This window comes from Tauraco erythrolophus, chromosome Z, assembly GCF_009769465.1.
Source record: "Tauraco erythrolophus isolate bTauEry1 chromosome Z, bTauEry1.pri, whole genome shotgun sequence".
NCBI lineage: Eukaryota > Metazoa > Chordata > Aves > Musophagiformes > Musophagidae > Tauraco > Tauraco erythrolophus.
This window is the reverse complement of record NC_141496.1, coordinates 82,843,272-82,863,768: the sequence shown is the minus strand read 5'-3', so window position 1 is coordinate 82,863,768 and position 20,497 is coordinate 82,843,272. Positions and strand designations below refer to the sequence as shown.

The 20,497-nt window shown below is 39.8% G+C and overlaps 1 protein-coding gene across 6 annotated transcripts in view; it reads left to right on the top strand.

The window, feature by feature from the left end:
- Positions 1–20,497, top strand: part of TRPM3 (transient receptor potential cation channel subfamily M member 3) — a 446,851-nt gene that overhangs the window by 128,847 nt on the left and 297,507 nt on the right. For 5 of the 6 annotated variants that reach the window (XM_086629272.1, XM_086629270.1, XM_086629269.1 and 2 more), the window contains exon 1: positions 14,272–14,379. The exons of the other annotated variant lie outside the window; for it this stretch is intronic. In XM_086629272.1, the coding sequence (XP_086485398.1) occupies positions 14,290–14,379 (90 nt within the window). In that variant the 5' untranslated portion in view covers positions 14,272–14,289. Of the gene's footprint in view, positions 1–14,271; positions 14,380–20,497 lie in introns of those variants that run through there. 6 annotated transcript variants of the gene reach the window in all.

Sequence of the window (20,497 nt, the reverse complement as noted above, 5' to 3'; positions counted from 1 at the left end):
GGGGAAATCAATTACTGCTCAGTCATAACAGTGAGTGAGCATTTAGAAGGATCAATTGTTTATAAAAAAAAATTATTTCGAAGAGGTTTGGGTTTTTTTTCCATGATTTGCTAATCAAATGATCAAATAACTTGACCAATTTATCTAACAGACATAAGAAATATTTCTTTTAATATTAATATTTTAAAAATTTTTCTTTTTGTCAATTCTAATTATATATTTATGTATAAATATATATACAAGTTTCAGATTGTTCCTGAAATGTATGCTTAATGATATTCCAAAAGCAGCTGTCTGATTTGGCAATAGTCTGGTTTCATGAAAGGTATCCTAAATGTTTAAAAATACAAGCTAAAGTGTGCAATTCTATGCTTGAAAAAGGTCTTTTTCTTTCCCTAATTAGAGCTGCTTAGTGGCATTTCAAGTAAAGACAGACGTAACTTCACTGAGTTGGTCTTTCTAACTGAGAAAAACATGGAAAAGCAGCATCAAGGCAAAAGAGTCTGGGCTCTGAAATTTGTACTAATAACATTTACTTCCATTTTACATTTATTTGTGGCCAGCTCTTGTCATGAGACATTGTTCAAGCTTGCTTCATAAAACCTGTTAGACAGGAACTATATTTTAAAGTGGTCTTTGAAAAATTGTAGCTTTCAAGGTAATTTTGTCTTGTTGTTGAAACAAATCAAAAGAAAAGCTCTTCATTTGCTGTGTAGAGAATAACTGTAGACAAGAGAGATAGCCATAACTTCATGGTATCTAAATGTTGGTACAAACCACTGATTTTCCACTCGTCCATGTACAATTGCTTGACACTCTCTTTAATCAACACCAGAGGAAACCCATCAAATAAGCTTGCTTAATAGTTTCAATTAATGCATTTCAATTGCACAGAATTTTATTTAGCATCACGCTTGCATGGCGTGGCATCTGTTCAAGGTTTTAACCCTCATAAGTGTTTACACACGATGGCCCTCGAGCTGTTGCTTTCTGCACCAAAACAGTATATGTCAGTTGTGCTGTTTGATGGGCATATGTTAGGTAATATGTTTAATGGGCCACAAATTGATTTCTGTGGAAAACCATTGGATATGAGAGGAACAGATTGTTTAACCAGTTCTGCTAAACCTACCATCTAAAATATGAAGAATAAAACTTTCATAAACATGTTCTAAAATTTTCCTCTCATAAGATGCTTACCAAACATCTAGCAATGTGTAACCTTTTTACCACTGTAAAGTTTATTTACCATTTATAATTATATCTGGCTAATAACACAAATTCAAATATGGTTACGTTGCCTTTGTGATGCCTTTCTATATGTTTTTGGTACAGGCTTTTTAGAGAGGATGGCCTTTTCATTATAGGTGCAGGTGTCTAGTTCAGTCAGGTTGGGGCAGGACAGGACATAGGACTCTTGAGGTCATCTTGTTGCACATATATGAAGTAGTAGCGTTCTCAAGACTTCTAGTTAAAATGCAATATCATTCTCTGGTAAACCAGTCACTCAAGTGCCTTCTGTTACACATCATGGAAGCTGTTATATATTTGCACATTATTGTCACAAAATTTCAGGAGACATTATTAATGCTGATGGCTCTTGATTAATGGATTTCATTTCTGCGGCACATTTCCTACTCTTTCATGGAGAACTAAAAGAAGCTGAAGGCAGACTCAAGCTTGTACTGTATTAGTTAAGTTGGAAAGTGTTGAGTAGTGTCAATAAATGACATTTCATTAAATAAAATGTAGTACTGGGCTGTAGAAACTAATGTACTGTAATATGCCAAGAAAAAGAAATTCAGTGAATGCTTTGTACATTTATAATGATATTTTGGTACAGATTCCTTCCTGTAAAAGTAGTGTCTTTATCTACTTAAGGCTCTTAACAGTACTACTGAATTGCATGAATCATGACCACGAATATTTATACGAGTGACTATAATTACATTCGGCTTATACAGAAAATTAGTGCTCAGGTTGCCCTAATGCAGCTAGGAAAAAGAGCAAAGGGGCTGCCGAGCCCCCTCGATTCCTTTGTTGCACATCCAGACCATTGTTCCAGATAAGAAGGAGGAGCCATAGAGTTTCTGTGTCCCACACACCAGAAGATGAGGGAGGAGACAACAGGCCACAAAAGGCCACAGTGGACCAGCTGGGTAAGCATCCCTCTCTCCTGCTGGTTCTGCTCCAGGTGCATGGGCTGCAGAGCTCGTGCCATCCCAGTATCAGACTGATCTCTGTTATTTTCCCTGGTCATAGGAGGGGTTTGCAATGTGCAGCTCATGGCTGGATTGCAGTCCTTGAAGTCCATGTAAGGGCTTAGAGAGGAACTTCGTGTTGCTGTATTTGATGGAGGTATTGAATTTCACTTTAATCTTGTCAGGCAGCCCTCAGCTAGATAAGACTCTCCACTGGGGATCCCCTATGGACAGAGCCCCCGAGGCCCCAGTATGGGTCTAGAAATCATGAACCCACCCAGTGCCAGGCAGCGTGTCACCCCAGGATGGCACTGCTTGTGTCGAGAGCGTTTTCTCTCAACAGAGAGTTCAAGGGAAGACTGTTAGGAGCTTGTCTGCTTTTTTGCTTTCTTAGCTCACAGTCTAAAGCAGTAGGCTCTGCTCAGAGCAATTTTCGTAGAGGCTGTATTTGTTGTTAACAGCATTTGAATTCTTAGCGGTGTATTAAACAGTTATTGAAATGATTGTATCTCTCTTCCCTCAAAGTCTCTTTCCAAGGTAAGTGACACATTTATTTGACAAAAAAAATGCTAAGGAAGTCGCTGATGCTCAGTTTGGAAAATCTCATGAAGTTTCTTCTCACTGTTTCCATTCTGTACTTGGAAATTGCCTGCTGTGTTAATCTAATATATAAATAATATACTATGCCTCTCAAGTCAAATGCAAAAAGAAAGTATGTACATCAGAAATGCAATTTTAGTAATGCTCAGTGTAGTGGAAGCAGGCCCTTTCCCCTAGGTGAGAAAGAAAAAAAAATAGATTGCCTGTGCCCAAAGCAGTCCAGATGGAATCCCAGTAGGCAGCATACTAGTCTAAATGAAAGGAGTTTTATTTATTTCAGGCAGTGTATGCTTCACAGTTCTGCTAGGTTTCTTTGCTTTCCCAACTATGCCATGCTAATACTCAATTTAAGTCTTCAGGGATTTTTTAATTTCCAGTATACTTTGTCATAAAGAGCTTTTACATTTTCCTTGTATTAAAAATATGTTTACTTTATGACAAGACTGGTTTCAAACCACTGCACAATGCTTTTGTTTTCCTGTATGCATCAATATAGTTGAAATACTACATATTATGCCAAATAAAATACCTCAGGTAGCAAACCATCTTATCTTGTTACATTCTTTAAAGTAATTTATGTAAGCTCTGCTGTAACAACTTTCTGGAGCTCAAAATATAAATCTAGGTTGTCATGGATACACACATGAGAAGGCTTTCTTTATAAATATGTTATGAGTCTGACTATTTTTAGTACATAAAAGTAGATTTTGCCAAAATAAAACCCCAAAAAAGATATAGAATATAACTAGGGTCATTATTGGTTACTCTGATTGCACTTAAATACAATTTATTTTTCTTCCTGTTCATCATCTCAAAATATTTTTAAACATTGAGGTTTATGTGGATGTCAAAATGGCTGATGAGAACCCTGGGCTTTTCTCTCACCCATTTGACCCCCCTTTGTACCAAGTATGCCTGAAGTGGAATTTGTATATTGCTTACCTCCAGTTAGAAACTTAGGCTTTTTTATCTAGCACAGGGTCCAGCAGTGTTTGCAGGTCTGAAGATATTTCAGCTGGTGTTTTTCTCTCTCTGTAGTTAAACTGGATACAGTAATTATAACATGTAGCTGGATAAGCTAAATAATTCATGGCACTTTCAAGTCAGTAGATATCTTCTGGAATCATATGTTACGCTTTGCTCCCTCTTCTCTGGTACATCAATAGTGCAAGAGGCAATGCCCTAATATATGATTTTCTGTTACTGGTGATTATAAAACAGAAAGTTATAAGCCTGTGATAAAAACTGATAAGCCCGTGATTAAAAAAAAACTACAACAACAACAAAACAAACAAGAATAGATTGCTGAGAATAATTCAGAGTAATAAAATAAAAGCACACTAAACAAATGATGCTTTTAACATTTTTGATGTGTCAGTTTTTATAGAACACCAAACAGAGGAGATGCTAGCTTAGAGCTCTCAAACTGAGTGTATCTTGGTATGAAATAAAATGAGATGAAACAAAGAAAACCCTTAAAGAGGATAAATGGAGGCTTTCCATAGAATAAGCACAAAATGTTAACAATTATTTAGAAAATCACATTTCTTCCAAGAGTATATAACTGCTAATCTCAGTCTTGTTGCATGAACTGTGGTGGAAAACCAGACTGTATTTAGAATTTGTGCAGTTCTTTTCACAGAAATGTTATGTTAACTAATAATTTATGAAAAAATCCACATATGAAAATATACTCCCAAGAGGTAGCTTGTTTGAAGTTTGTATCAAACATTGAATAATTTTGAAAAACATGTATCAAAGATGTTGAAGCAAATACCTGTACAGATGTTCATTGTTATTTTCCAGAAGGCTTTTCTGCAAAGAATTTCTAACCTGCTTACGTTTGTCCAGCTTCAATAGTCAGCTTTCAATTTTTTCTCCTCTGAATTAGCTTAACAGCTGTAGTAAAATGATACATAAATCATATCCATAGATGCTCTGTTCCATTAAGAATCAGAAAGTCTTTTTTGCAAGTCTGAAAAATAATTCATGGCTTGTGTTCTAAATATAACAGATACTTTATACATAACACAATAGAGGCATAAAGTCTAGTGCCAACAAACCAGGAAGAATCTGTTTGTTTGCCTTCTGGACTAAGGCATAAATCCCAAAGCCAAAAATTTCTGACCTTGTATATTAAGAAAGTGCTAAAAACATGAAAGAAAGGGTGAAATCACACAGTCCTGGAGAGAAACTGTCATTTGTAAAGGCTGCCAGCATCACCATTGTTTGATGAAATAGAACATGGGATTGCTATTTTAGGAAATCGCTGCCTCTCAAATTGATTTTCAGGATCTAGTGGTAGAGAAAGGGTCCAAACTAAAGTATACATGTACTGTCTTTGCTTGTGATTTGAAAATCCTACTAATAAGGTTTCGTAAGTAGGAGCAGAATTGCACAAAGCATGGGACTCGAAAAACAGAGTGCTTTAAAAACAGCTAATATGCTATGCCTGTTGGATGTTACAGGACAGTCTGCAATGAGGACATTAACCTGACAAAGACTTGCTGGGTATGCCAAAAAATCTCCCCCAGAAAAGCCTTCCAGCAGCTCTGTATTGCCAGTGGGATCTGTCCGTTTAGTGTTGATATGAGTAGCCGGAGTTTCATAGCGGTGGTAGGGGAGCCATGAGCACAGGGCAGTGTTACAAAATGTACGCTGAAAGGCTATTGTAGAGGCCCATTGCATAACTGAGTGACACTTTTAAGGAAAATAATACTATTTCCTTTTCTTTTGCTCTGTTTTCCTACTCCTGTGGATTCTGCTTTTGCTTTGTCTGAATAGTTGTGTGCATTCTCTTTGGAGATGTGGAAAAGCAGGGGCAGCTTGTCTCCTTAAATAAACGAGTAGTTTGTCTCCCATGAGTAGTACTACAGTTGTGCTCTACCAAAAAAAGATAGATTCTTCTGCAGTGCAGTTTTATATTCCAGTTCCACTCTGCTGTCTGGTTTAAGAGTTTAGAACTGCGTGAATAGGAGACTGTTGTTGCTACTCACTTAGTACATAGGTTCACAAACAAATGTTTTAAAATCTCCCCCAGAGTAAGACAGTTTGGACAGGAGTGATAGCTTTTCAAATGAACTGATTTAATTAATCTATAAACTGTGAAACAGATGTGATGCAATGTAAAAATAACAAGGAAGATTTATTTTCTGATTTCTGTGGTTTCTTTTGAGCAAGGAACTAAACTATGCTTTACATCTGAGCAGGAAAAGGATTTAAATCCTATAACAACCACAGCATAAGGTATTTAAAAAAGACAAGCAGACCTTTTTTCTATCGTTCCAAGAAAAAAACTACTGGAAAATGTTTCATCCTGATGAGCAGGGGTTTTTTTTCAGTAATTTCTCAGGTATCTACAGTCACAGAACTTCAGAAATACATAATTTACATGCAATATCAGACTTCAGTAAAAAATTGCCTATAATATAAGACACCATGAGAGAATCTCATGTTTAATGGTGGATTATGTGCTTCATAGGTTTGAGTCTGCTGTCAGAGCCAGAAGGATTTTTAGTAAGTCAGTGCAGACCATTTCTCTGATTTTTACAGGCATCTGCCTTGGTGCCTTCAAACAGCATCCCCAGGAAGAGGATAGGCAAGTGCAAGCTGAGGCTACAGCTTATTTGATGCAATTGATGTTCTTTTTAGCATTGCCCTCATCTGGCACTTTTCATGTCACTCATCTGTTGTGTCTGGGTAGGAAACGAGATCACTGTCTCTGGAGGGCATTAACTACTTTTCCTACAGCTTTGATCAGTGATCAGTCTAAAAGGCCCCAAACTTTGATTTTGTCCCCAGTGTGCCACTGAATGCAAATACATAATAAATCCAACAGACACTAAGGAAAACAGCTGTATTGCACCCTCCAGAGTTTGTCCCTGTCCAGATGTGCTTATAATTGTCCCAGTAAAAACGTAGGTGTAAAATTACAGGTGTTTGTGAGCCCAAGATATAACAAGAACGCGCGTGGACTTGGTATGTGACTTTAAAAATAAATCAAACCAAAACCTGTGAAGTGCTAAAAATAGACTTGATTAAGGTGCTCAGTTTGAAAGTGTATTTTAAATTAGTTCATGGGAGTCATTTATATGTATTTGAAAGGAAAAATGTGAGTTTGAGTATTTTTTTTGTTGCATGGCTTGGTCCGGTTTTGCCGTTCTTCTTTTGTTTAATTTCATGAAGATCTCAATCTTACATTTTTCCTTCTGTTATTCTTTAAAAGAAAAACGCAAATTACTGAGGGGATGCAGGGGATGAGCAGCTCTGTAAGTCATCTTCACATTGCCTGGTAAAAGACATTACTGCACAAAACGTGTGAGGAAGAACTCGTTAAAACTTGCACAAGCTTTATTTTCCAGTGAGTCTGAAACTTCTGTGAAGGATTTCCTAATAAAAGTTCAAGTATACAGTTAGTTAATTTGCAGCACTTGTGTAATACGCATAATTTTAGCTCTTTACCAAGGACTTTTTGCTGTTTGTTGCTAGCACTGCACCTGCTCGTGTTAAATTGATTTGACAATCTTCCTGCCACTGCTTCTGTGGTGCTGCCTGCCCTGTCCATCTGTTCTGGGCCATCAGTCACCAGGCTGTTTCCTCACGAGCGTGAGGGTGCCCTAGTGTGGTCTTTTCCCTTCGGTTTTGGTGACTGAACCATTCGCCGGCAGACCTCCTTCACCGTAAGCACTTGGTGGCCAGATTAGTTCCTCAAACCAATGTGAATACTGGTACACAGCTAGCTGAGCAGCTGAGGAAAGTACTAAAGGCAGCGTTAAGATCAGCTGTCTGCGCTGATGCATGCTGAGGGTGACAAAAAATTGGTGGAAAGGAATTCTCAGGAAAGCAGGTGGGTCAGTAATGAAACACCAAATGTGCTCAACCCTGCAAGTCTGATCCAAGTAGTTGCAGGAGGCTTAATCATCACAGCTGGGGACTGCTCTAGGGTACAGGTACACAGTACGTATGGAAAATATAATGGAGTTATCTTGGTTCTTTATAACCCCATAGAGGAAAGCATTCGACATCTTTGTAATTCTTTGCAACGTTCAAAGGATACTAAACTAACTTCCAGTTCTAGAGGACTGTGAGTCAAGGTGAGAAAGATGCTCTTGTTGCATTCTGCATCTGCCTGGGGCTAATGAAGAGAAGAGCCCTATTGCAAGATAGTTGCTGTGTAGGGTCTTTGTTAAAATGCTTAACAGTCAGAGTGACTTGCTCCCTTTCATGAAGTTTCGTATTTCTTCTGCATTTTATTTACCAAGATAATCAAGACTAGAAAATGCTTCTCATTTATCTATAGGAAAATATCACACCAACATAGTAAAGTTGGTATCTGAGCTAGAAATGAGAGAGAAAATGAGGTTACAAGTCAAAACTAAGAAAGCATTTACACAAAGTTAAACAGTGCAGATAAGAACATGATGGCTAAGATGGAGAGAAAGTTTTAGCATAAACAGAAATCTGAATGTTTGAGCAGCCTAATTTCTGTTGTATGCTGTAGAGGTTACAGAACTAACAGCTTGCCTACACTTGAAAGTCAATTTAAATTAAGATAGATTGTAATTTAAAATGCAGTATTTGTTCCTAAGTAACAATCAACCATGGACATTTCTAGTCCCAAAATAAAAGTGTTATATGCCTGTGTTTTAATCCCTTTCAAAGATAACTCTAAATGGCTGCAAACGGCGATTAAAGAGGAATGTATGGTGAAATACACCATAGAATCATAGAATGGTTAGGGTTGGAAGGGACCTCAAAGATCATCTTGTTCCAACCCCCCTGCCATGGGCAGGGACAGCCTCCACTACACCAGGTTGCCCAAAACCTCATCCAACCTGGCCTTGAAGACTTCCAGGGGTGGGGCATCCACAACTTCTTTAGGCAACCTGTTCCAGACCATTCAAGGATACACCTTCAATAGTTAAGGATAGGCAGATTTACAGTTACCCAGAGAGCAACTGAAGGTAAAATGGTGCAAATTATCAGGACTGCAGTAGCTGCAGAAGTGAAACCACAAATAATGGTGAAGGTTCCTTGTGACTTACCTGCTCAAACTTCCATTTCTGTCTTTGACCCTGCACCTCCACTTGCTTATCTTGGAACTGGAACAATCTAAGAGAGTCTCTAGGAAAATGCCTCTGATAAGGGAGTGTTGGTTGTGCCTGTACTGCCCAGATCACCTGCTGTCTCACAAGTCTGCTTCCCCTAGCTCTCTGCAGTGGCTGTGTGCTGCGGTAGCCCTGAGGTCTCTCGTGGTAGCCCAGCTAGGTGCTTTCCCAGGCAAAAGCCAGATGCCCATCAGTTAAAGGTGACCTCAAGGTGGTAGTGAGTAGGCGTATAAAATAATTTAATCACATTTGATATTCATCACACACCTATAAAACTTAAGATAACAGAAAGAATACCCTTTGTTTTGGCTTTTCAGTCAGTTCCCAAAAGCCGTAGTTTACAGCTACATGCAACACCATTTGTGTACGTGCTTGAAACCGTCTATGGAATTATCTGCATCTAGGGCAAATTATTTAATTAACATTTAATAGGTATATAGACATTACATTAATGTGTGTATCTTTCCAGGGGAGAGGGAGTAATGGATATGAGCATGTGGCAGAAAACCTGTGAAATACCTTAGCAAAGATAACAGCAGAAGAAGCTGCCTCAGGCATGCTGTGAATAGAAAAGATGCAAGAGCAGTGGAGAAATTTTATAAATTCATTGTCAGTTGAGTTAAGCTTCAAGAAAATCTGAGTCCATTAAAGATGTTATGGCAGGCATAAAATTAAGCATAGTTTATCCAAAATTTGTAACATAAACATCTTTCTATTCTGTGATTTTCGCAAAAAATCACACAAACTGAAGGTAAATAAATTGAAACATGAGTGTGTTAAAAAACCACTATTGCTGCTATAAATGTAGGCTCCTGTTCATTGATGGACTCTTCACTGCTGTTTAGCTTAGAGACCTGTCAAGTGACTGGATGGTAAGACGACTGATACTTCTTGACTATGCCTGCGAAATGCTTTGTTAGCTCTGACTTTTAAATAAGAGCTTCTGAATCACTTATTTTACTGTTGCCATCCTGCAGTTTCCTCCACAAACCTGAGAGATGGCCAACATGTGTTATGAAAAGCTACCACCTATGCCTCAGCGTGTCTCTGTAGTACTCCCATGGTAAGCACTGAAAGCAAAGGCATGCAAGGGTAGCTCCATTTTTTCGGGTATTTGATACCTCACTGGGCATTGCAAACCCTTGGGGAAGCAGGAATGGTGCTCCAAGAGCAAGGAAACCTTGGCAAAGTGGCTCTGTAGCTGCACTGTGAAGAAGATGTGTCTTTCTTCTCACATCTGTTGATGTGCATAGGAAAAACAGGTGTGGTATCATGGGAAAACTCTCCTGCCTCCACCTGATGTTTGTTCCCAGTTAGGCAGTGACCACACAGAAGAGGTTGTTTTCTACTATGCTGACCAATAAATACATCTTTCTGGTTTCCTTGTCCTGCCCTGTCTGCTTTTCATTTTCACAGCGTCTCTTATTTCGTAAATGAATTGTTAACTGGGCAGGAGAGGGGAGCAGTTGCTGAGTTTGTAGTCCTAATACCTTTTTGTTAAATGTTGACTCTCAGGTTGAAAATATTGGACATGACTGGTGTGCTGAGAGTGGTCTGGACGTTAATAGGCTTCTCACCAATTTTTCATTCTGTATCATCTCCAGAGGTGTTAAAGTTTACTGTATCAGAGCTTTCTAAGTGTAGGATTATTATCACGTTAGATGGCAGGAATCTACAAAGAAGTGCTTTTAAAAATGCTTTCCATGAACAATCAGTTTAAAGAGAATACAGATCTGTCTGTATTGCAGGAAGCAACAAATCGTTTTGTATTTGCTATGCCTTCCTGTGGTACCAAAGGTGCTCCTTGGCAAGAGACAAAGAACTAGATTTGAATACTGATGGTGCACTAAGCATGCTTCAGGGACAAAATGTTTTAATATGAAAGTGGCAGGTCTGTCTTTTAGCTCCAGCAAAGTAGGAACTTAAATCCTAGGGGGCTTGCTACATCTTTGCATCTCCTAATGAGCCTCAGATTGTGGAAGAGCTGAGCTGAGCACTTGCTTTTTCCAACATGATAGAATAAGAGATTCAAACTCTGACTTTCTCACTGATGTGATAAAAAGCCCCACAAAACAAGCAAAAAACCCAACATCTCCCTAATCTTTCGCTGTAGGTTTAACCATTGTTGTCAGTATCTCTGAAAAAAAAAAATTTCAGAATTTGCTGCTTTGCTTCCTAATGCATCACCATTTACGCTTACCAAAAAATGGTGGAGGCTGCTGCCAAGACAAAGAAATCTCCCTGCTTGACATTTCTCAAATTTATACTCAAGAGCCTCCAAACCACTGCAGTATTGCTTATAGGTAAAAGACATACATTAAAGTTAAAATGAATTAAAATGAAGGCTAAGCAGGGATTAAACGATCTATCCAAAGGTATCCAAGGCCTTTGTGGTGGAATTGAAGCTCCAGTGTCATGGTAATGCCCTGTCCGTCAAAGCTTCCTTGCTGCCACTGACAGAAGTTAGTATTCTTGCACTCACTTTCTGCAAATACAAATGACTAGGCAAGGCAGAGGGCCATGGAAAACAGGGCTGTGAAAGAAGGCTGATGTGTATTAAACACTGCAGCACGTAACAGCTCTTGTCCCTAAGGTACTGTTTGCAGAAGAAGGCAATGATAGAGCTCATCTCAAAGACAGGAAGCTCTGTGGAAGCTAGAAGATACATGGGGCTCACTATTTTTAGTTTATTAAAGCTATCTGTTATGTTTCTTTATTATCTTCAGCTCTCTAGCCTCCTCTGAGATTTGTTACTCTACTCACTGAAAAGAAGGGCAGCATGCTATGACTCTCTCTTCTTTCTCCCTAGCACATAGGCTGCGCATTTTGGCTTATGGCAGATGCCTAATGCAGAACAGATGTGAAAGGGTCAAGGTAATGGTGAGTCTGGTACTTTCCCAAGAAACCTGGGATCTTCAAGAGTCAAGAAAGGTTATCAGCATGGCCTGGGGGGTGAGGGACAGGGGTAAGCCACGATCTTGGGAGTGTTAGAAGTCCTTGTTTCTGATTTGTTTGAATCTTTTACTTTCTTTTTACTATGAACCCCAGAAGCTTAAACACTGGATACTACTACCTTTATAACAGAGCAAAGTTATCATGCTGCACATGTTTTAAAGTGCACGCTATTTAAAGTTAGGACTGTTTCTTCTACCTACTTAATCTTGCCTCTTTAATGGAGCCTTAGAAGAGTAGTTTCAGAATATCGTATTTACTTACTCACGTTCCATTTCACTATCAACAGCATGGTTTTTTTCCTCCTTCTATAAAACAAATACATTCAGAGCTCAAGCAAGAAGGCATTCAAATATGTCTAATTTAAACTAGCTGCCCAGTCATAACCAGATACTCATCTGCACAAATTTTGTCACGAGGGAATGGCTTCTGGTGTTCTATCTGTTCTATTCCAGAGTCAACCTACGGTCTGGTCTCTGCACCTTTGAAGTTTTATAATTTTGCCATGTTCAGTGGGATGGAACAGGTGAGAGAGCTGTGTAGACAGCCTTGCACTATGTTCCGAGACATTATATTCTGGGCAGAAGAGGGTTTTTTTATCCAGCACTGAGGTTGAATAACATCATTCATACAGTTCTTTATAGGGTACGGTGAGGACGAGGTGGCTGGTATGCATATATTCAAAAGAAGCATAAAGGTACTGGGCTTCCACTTCAATGCAGATGAGCTCCTTCTACATGGGTGCCAGTTTGTAGGCTTCGGAGAATATTGATCTATGTACAAGGGAAGACTTCCTTTGGAAAGGAAGACTGGGGTGTAAACACCAATCCTTACCCTGCTCTACTAGGGTAACTTCGGGGTTTTTTTGATCCTCCATTTACCTTGGAGAATCTGATGGTATTGACTGAGGTGCTGTGTTTCCCTCTTCTCCCCAGAGTTGTCTGTCCTTAGACTTTAAAAGGCAAACCACAAGTATTGTTTCATGTTAGAGAGTTTTAGATTCGCAGCCCTATTGCAAACCATTATAGACAGTAATATGCAAACCAGGCAGATTAGCATAGCCTCATGGAAACAATATTCTTCTCTTTCCCCTCATTTGGAGAATTGTTCAGCTTTTCCTGATGAATGTAGACACAATATTAAGAATAAATTACAAATAGAGGAGAAAAATATGTGCACTATGAAGATTAAAAGGAAATATGAAAATGGCAGATCAGTGAAATCTAGGCAAAGAAATTGAATGTGTATTTTCTAACCTGAGTTACGAGAGATTTAAACTTTACTGAGAAGTGGCATTTTCCTCCATAATCTCAGTAAAAACTGGTCATGATTGGTGGAATGAAAAATTCCCATTGCTTTATAAGATGTTTGCTTTTGCACTTCCTAACTCTTCCCTCATGTAGTCTTTGTCCCCACCAAAAAAAAAAAAATAGTGGGAAAAAGGTATTTCTCCTTTAGCTGGAGAGCTGGCATTAGGAATGTCTTCATTAGCTGGGAAAGCCCATTACTGCCCCAAATGGAAACATGCTTTGCTATACTCGAATTTCCCCAGCACTACTACTTCATGTGCTTGCACGTCTTTAAAAGAATTATTCTGCACATAGATTGAATATTAAAATGAGCTGAATTCTCAACTTGGTTGGTTCTTTTTTTTTTTTTTTTTCCATGCCAGAATACGCATGCTAACACTCTTACGGTGCAGCCTCGCCGCTGCCCGCTGCCGGCAGCGCACCCGTGCTGCGCCGGATCAATGAAACTATGCTTTCTAGGTCCATTGTATCAGTAAATCAAGAGTGAATTAATGTTTTCCCCTCTCAATCTTCGCTGTCTGAGCGCTGGCCCCTCCCCTCATGCCGGTTTCCCTCTCCTCGCCATGCTTTGGGGAAGAAAGTGCAAGTGCCCCTGCGCTCGCTTGATTTAAATTGTCTCCTTTCTGCCCTGCTTTTCGCCCAGGGAGGCGGCGGAGGGAGGCTGGATGGCTCCGCTTGCCTGCGAGAGGCTCCCCCCGCTGCTCTCTGAAGAGGGCAGGCGGGAGAGAGGGAGAGCGGGAGCGGCGGCAGCTCCCGCCGCAGCCTCTTTTTTTCTGCCCCTTCCCGCTCAGCCCGCGCAGCCTGCCCAGCGCGGCGGGCCGGCCGCCGCCATCCCGCCGCATTTGGTATGCATGAGCACTGCCGTTCCCACGCAGGAGCCTGCTTCCTTAAGGAGGATCGGCGGCCACGGCCGCGCCGCTCGCCCAGCCCAGCCCAGCCCAGCCCAGCCCAGCCCAGCCCATCCCAGCCCTCTGCCCGCGCCGGGCGAGCCCTGCCCTGCCCTGCGGCACGGCGGGCGCGGGCGGGATGCGCGTGGGATGCCCGCGACCCGGCGCGCCGTGCCGGCGGTAGGGGCTGACAGGACTGCGGCTGATCTCCCGGTGGGATTTGCGGAGGGTCATGAATCAGACCGACGCTCCCCGGCCGCTCAACTGGACCATCCGGAAGCTGTGCCATGCCGCCTTCCTCCCCTCCGTCAGACTTCTTAAGGTACGGTGACAGCCCGCTTTGACAACCGGCGTCCGCCGCGCGCCGTCTGTCCGGAGGGATGCAGACGCTGTTGCTGGAAAGTTAATTCAGAAATAGTCCCAACTTTGCCATTAATTACCTTCCCTGCTGCCTTTAAAAGCCCTCGCGAGTACCTGGCGGTACCGAAATCGTGCGCCCGTGCTCCGGTTCGGCACGTTCGTGGGTCAGAGAGGTCTGTGAGAGGGGTGAAAAGGGAGTAAGGGATGGTGGGTATCATCCGTGCTTCTGTTTGGCTTGCCTTAAAACGAAAAATCAAGCCGTGAACTCCTAGGGATGAGGGAGGAATCTGATTCTAAGGTGTGTTCCTTTGTGAGCACTCCTCTGCTATCCGTTCTTTGGGGTTACCCAGTCCCTAGGAAATACCCGAAGGTCCGGTCCCACTCAGACCAACTTGTAAGTGGAACAGTGTGTGAGTGGGCAAAAAATTATCCTGGTTTGTTGAAAGGTGTGTGTAGGAACAGGGTCGGTTAAAGACTGGCAGTGCAGACAGCATCAGTGAAACTTTCTGATGATGATTATTTGTTTGTTTGTTTTTCTGTTTAAACCAAGGGGCACGGTTTTGAAGGTGCTTTTGAAGGTGTTTTAAAATCTGCTTCCCTAGCAGGTAATTATTTGGAAAAGATTCTTTGGGATTATAGATAGTGGAGGACTCTTAATCTCAGCACGCAAAGTACCACCACTACTACTGCGTGTCCCACTGAAGCCGTTTTAGAGACATTTGTAAATGGAAAATAAAATACCTTGAATCAACTTTTTTGATGGAAAAAGGGTTGCATTAAACTGAAAAGTCTTCTTTGTTCTTGGAACGTCTCAATTACTCGGATTAATGAAAATTTAAACAGGTCCCTTTAGGCTTCTGGACCTGTAGTATGTTTTATAAAATGTTGGATTCTTGACAGTAATTAGCTGAGTTCTTAGTGCTCTGTATTTTGTCTTTGAAACGCATATGCAGCCAGGTAAAACATGGCTACTCTAACAGTGTATTAGAAGGTAAGGTTTGATACAACCATTTGATTTTGTGTGAGTGGCTTTGAAATTAGGTCAGCGCTGACTAATGCAACATATTTGAACAGTAGTGTAGTATATGATAGTGCACTTAACAGACATACACTGTGCACATAGTTATGGTATATGTGATGCATAAGTGATCATACTGTGTATCATAACAGGTATTTGTCACATCCTGACATGAAGGGCTACCCTAGAAAGACATTTCGTTTTCCAAACCAGATGTATGGCTGCTGGGAGGTACATTGTGAGCAGCTCCAAAGAACAGAAGAAAGATAAAACTTAGATTGCTGAAAAATCAAAATAGAACTAATATAAAACAAATCGGAAAGTGGTGTTGGTTCTTTTTGCAAGGGCTTCCCCCCCCACCTCCCTCACCCCAGAAGCCCATATTAGAATATCCATACTCTACAAGTCAGCTACATTTAGGAAAACATAATTTTCCCTAAGTGTGAGAACTCAGATGTGGGGAATTTTGTTATCATTCTCAATATCAGAGGAAAATAAAAAGCCTGCAATATTTCTTTTTTGGCAGACAAATGTTGCCCCCTGTGTATGGCTTCTCTTCATTGCACGTTTTAAGGGTGAACGTAGCAATTAATTATTAAAAGCGCTGACTAAAACCGATTTTCTGAAGCTACAGCTATAAGCTTTTAGAGCTAGATAGGGAGTGGGTCCTGCAGAGTTAACAAGAGCAGAGCAAATAACCAGAGATAAGCAACCTCTGCACGAAGGGGTGTGTGAGGTGAGGGAGAGACCTCAGCAAAGGAGGTGGGACTCTGGCACCTTCCTGAGCTAATGAGCAGAACTGCTTGATTGGAGAGGGAAATGCATAGATCAGCATCTTCAAGGCTCCTGATCAACTTAAAATTTTGCTTCAAATATATACTTCTTGTCTTTGTCTCTCACTTGTTCAAAGCAAGTAATTAACATAAGAGCAGAGCCCCGTTGTCCTAATTCCCCAAAAGATAACGATAACCAACCCAAAGGAATTCTCCTGTCATGAAGAGCTGCTAAGGAAAGACTGTGATAACAGCAGCCTTAAATTACTAGATGAGCAATATAAATATTTCCTGTTTTTCCTCAAGGAATTTAATAATTTTGTGTGTACAAATTCACTCATCAGAAGAGTGTCTCTATTCTCTTCTGTGTCTTTCTCCGAAAAATAAATAAACCCTTTTTTTCCTAAATGAAAGGTGCTCCACAAACATTGGAAAGGCAAGTGCAATAATCCAAGCTCCATTTTTAATTGCATAGTTTCCAAATGGATTAAGTGGTCTTAAGGTCTAATGCAATATTGTTTCTCCGTGGACACCCAGTAGACCCTTTTTTATACAGCCTTTCTCTGCTAAGAATGCCCTCAATAGCAGAATAAACTTTGGAAAAGCTTGTATGTAATGGCACATTTTTATTATTATCTGCTTTATCTATGGTTGCCAAACTATATTTCAATGTATGTTGTAAATTTATTAAGAGACTATAAAATATCATTATGTCTTTGTCATTTCCATGCTTTCTTTTAGTCTAATGGAACAAAACAACTAAATGACATCACTAAGTTCAAGGATATACCTTTGCCTGAACTCGTAAGAATGAAAGATAGCAGAGATTTCCTGTTTTACACAAGAAAAGAATCACTGTGGCATGACCTAGACCTTGGTAATAAACAGCACGAACTTTTCAATGAATTCCATGTCTTCTCAATGAGAAGTTTACATTTCTTACCCTTTGAATGTAATTTTAAGTGTAGCATCAGTGCTTTCACACTGATGGATCTAAATAAACACTGGAATATAGGATTTGCATGGAGTCCTCTCACTTTTTATTACTCACTAACAAATCTATAGGATTGGCTTGAAATTGTTGGTTTTAAATAAATGATAAAAGATGTTATTCAACAGGTAGGCTATGCTCTTATTCCATTCTGTTGAAATGGTGTGCAGTGCTCAGTTGCCTAAACTGACGTTTGATATGTCTCTGGCCACAGTGGCCTCATGTGATTTAGATAAACTAGGTTCATTTTCAGATGCTGTCCAGCTTTGCTCCCTGTGCTTTTCTTCCAGGCGTATGTTCCTGTTCTAACCCACTTCACTAATATCCTCATGTTTAGGTGTGGTTTTATAATCCTGTTTTCTCAGTTTTTCATTATCTAACAGGCACGCAGAGTACTAGGAGCTGTATTTGAAGCACAGATTGAAACAAATTATTGAAGAACATTTTTACGACTTCTGTTATCAGCTCACTCAGTGATCCCATTTTTTTCCCCTAATAAATATTTCCTGTAGCACGTTCCATGCTGGTACTTTTTGTAGTTGTTTCAGTATGCTTAAACACATGCTAACGCACCATCCAATGCCTTCCCATCTGAAGTAAGATGATTAAGAAGTGCCTTGAGCACGTATGCAGAGAGGATGGCTCAATGAATAGAGGGAAACTATCATTCTCCTGAGACGGTCAGGTGAGTTTCCAGAGGTGGCTTTCCATCAGCGCCTTGCCCAGCTTCTGTTTCTCTACCTGAGTTCTGAAGCTTGTTTCTTAGTGTGTTTCACCAAAATCTTGTTACCTTGATATTTATTTCTTTTAAGGAAGGGTTAATATTAGTGGCAGCAGTTCTGATCCACTTTGTGCCATTGCATAGAAGAGCTATGTTGCAGTTGCAGAAAGCTCTCTGGTAGTCACATTTTTGTTTGTTTTATGGTGGAAAAGAGTTTCTGAGTCTCCACGTGTCAGAAGAGATTGCATTCCAAGAAAGGAAGCCAAGTCCAAATGGCAGGATTTAGAGAAAACAGACATTTTAGAAAAATGTTTTATGCTCTTAAAAAATTAATGAATGACATCATATTAAAGACTTCACTCAGAGGACCCTGTGTCCTAGGAGAAACTGCAGATGTTGCACTTCTGCTTGGGACAGATATGATACACACCATGGGATCAAGGAATGAGCAATACACTAAAAAAAAAGCCTAAACTCAGAGTAGACAGAGGACTGAAAGATAAAAGGTCTGTAATGTAATGTAATCAATAAGATTTACACCACAGATTTAGAGACGTGCATGTGTAGAAGCATTGTACTAAACATTTGGAAAGCAACAAATTACCCAGCCTATTTTTTCTTAATAAGACTACTAAAATTTTTTATAATGAATTTGAATTGCGTGTCAGTAAGTGGACTTTGAAGGCAGGAACTTTGGAAGGACCAGAGGAAAAGAAACGGAGTGAATCAGAAGAAACACTGGAGAAAATGTTTTGGCTAATTTTTCCCAGCATACAGCTCAGTTAAAATGCCTTCTCAGCTCTACCAAATAAATACAAAGAACATTTACCTAACCTGGACAGCAGCCTAGTCTAGCTCCAGGAATTGCTGGAAGCTTAAAGAGACCAGACATTACATTTCTTACCAAGTAAGAAACTAGATCTTATTTTTGTTGATTATTTTTATTTGATTGCCCTACCAAGAATGCATAAGGTAACCCAAGAGAAACGAAAAAGCTAAAAAATGATTAATTAGAATGAGACACAGTGTCTTTTAAGTGCAACAAGATATACATAGGAAATTCTGGCTGGGCTGAAATATGTGAAATAGAAGCGTGGGCAGCATTTCTCCTACTACAGCAAATTTGGTTATGTGCGTAAAGAAGGTATCTACAGGAATAAACACGTGGAAGGCTTTATAGAGGTACATGGTGAGATACCACACTGTTCAACAGCTTAAATCAGCTAAAATCTTGTTTCTATTTGATTACCAAACGCAACTTTATTTCAGGGTATTTTTAAAAAATCTGATGTGGTAAACTGAATGAAAAATTTGCTTTTCCAGAAGGGTAGAAAGATGAAATGTGTTCTTTGTACAAACAGTAAATATTTATGCTTCTGAACCCTCTACTGCAAGAGAAAAGAAAGCTGTGTCTTTTGGACCTGATTTTATTCCTTATGTGGATTTGGAAAAAAAAAAGGTTAATAGGTTATTGGACTGATAGAATAGTTCTATAACTCAGGAAACATACTTTTGATAAATAATTTTACAAATTACTTGTAAATGGATTTGTGTGCCATAATCGTGAGATGGTAATCGTTAGATTTTCTTATGGTCTTCAGAAACAGAAGTGTAAACTTTTTATGTTATTTCATTCACTATCAGTGAGAAAATGAACAGAAATCTAAACACGAAGGGAATCAAAACGTGTAGATTTTTTTTCTCTTAGCTAATCTTTTGATATCCTGTTGGCCATGAGGTCTTCTGCTTTATCACTGCTTAATAGTTAAGAATTGATTCTGATTATTATTTTAGTTAATTTAGCATATCCACCTTTCAAGCTGCAGCAAAATCAGAGGGCAGGTTTACTAAGTCTCAACTGAAAAACCAAGATACTTGGAACAAATCCTAATGTTATGCTGTTATGTGTCTGAAAGTAATATGTACATTACCGACAGTAAAATGAGGGTAGTAATTTACCTGTGCCTGCATTCAGCTGCTTGCTGTCTTAAATTGTAGTAACGAATGAGCCACCACTGTGCTTCCTTCAGGAGGATTTGGTGAATTCTGAGAAGTAATGATGGTTCAGCCCTCAGGATTAGACTGCTTAAAACACAGGCATGTAGGAAACATCAGGCAACGTACCAATTTTCTTGTAAATTCGCTAATGGAAAAACTAGTCACACCTCTCAGTATGGTAGGTTGCTGTATACGCTATGAAAGACAGATGAGTTTTAAGAATGCATATAAGTTCTGTTCAGAAGAAATGATTTGATAAACAAAATTCTATTTTCCTGCCAGAAAGATCGTAGTTATATCTATTACAGTTGTAATAGATGTTGCATGTTTTTGACTGTAATTCATGGATTTTCTGGGGTGCATTGTTTGTCCTTAGAAGCCCAAAAGCTGTATTAACAGCAAAGAGAAAGATTCTGCTTTCTCTTGTGTGTTCTCCTCCTGTGGCGTCAGTTTCCTCACTTAAGGATGGCAGGAAGGAGACCTGGCTAGAGCATTGCTGTGTCTTTGCAGTCTCCTGCTTTATCATCAAGAAATTCATTTAACACCCCAGGTCAGGGGAGCAACGACTGTTGCAATGTA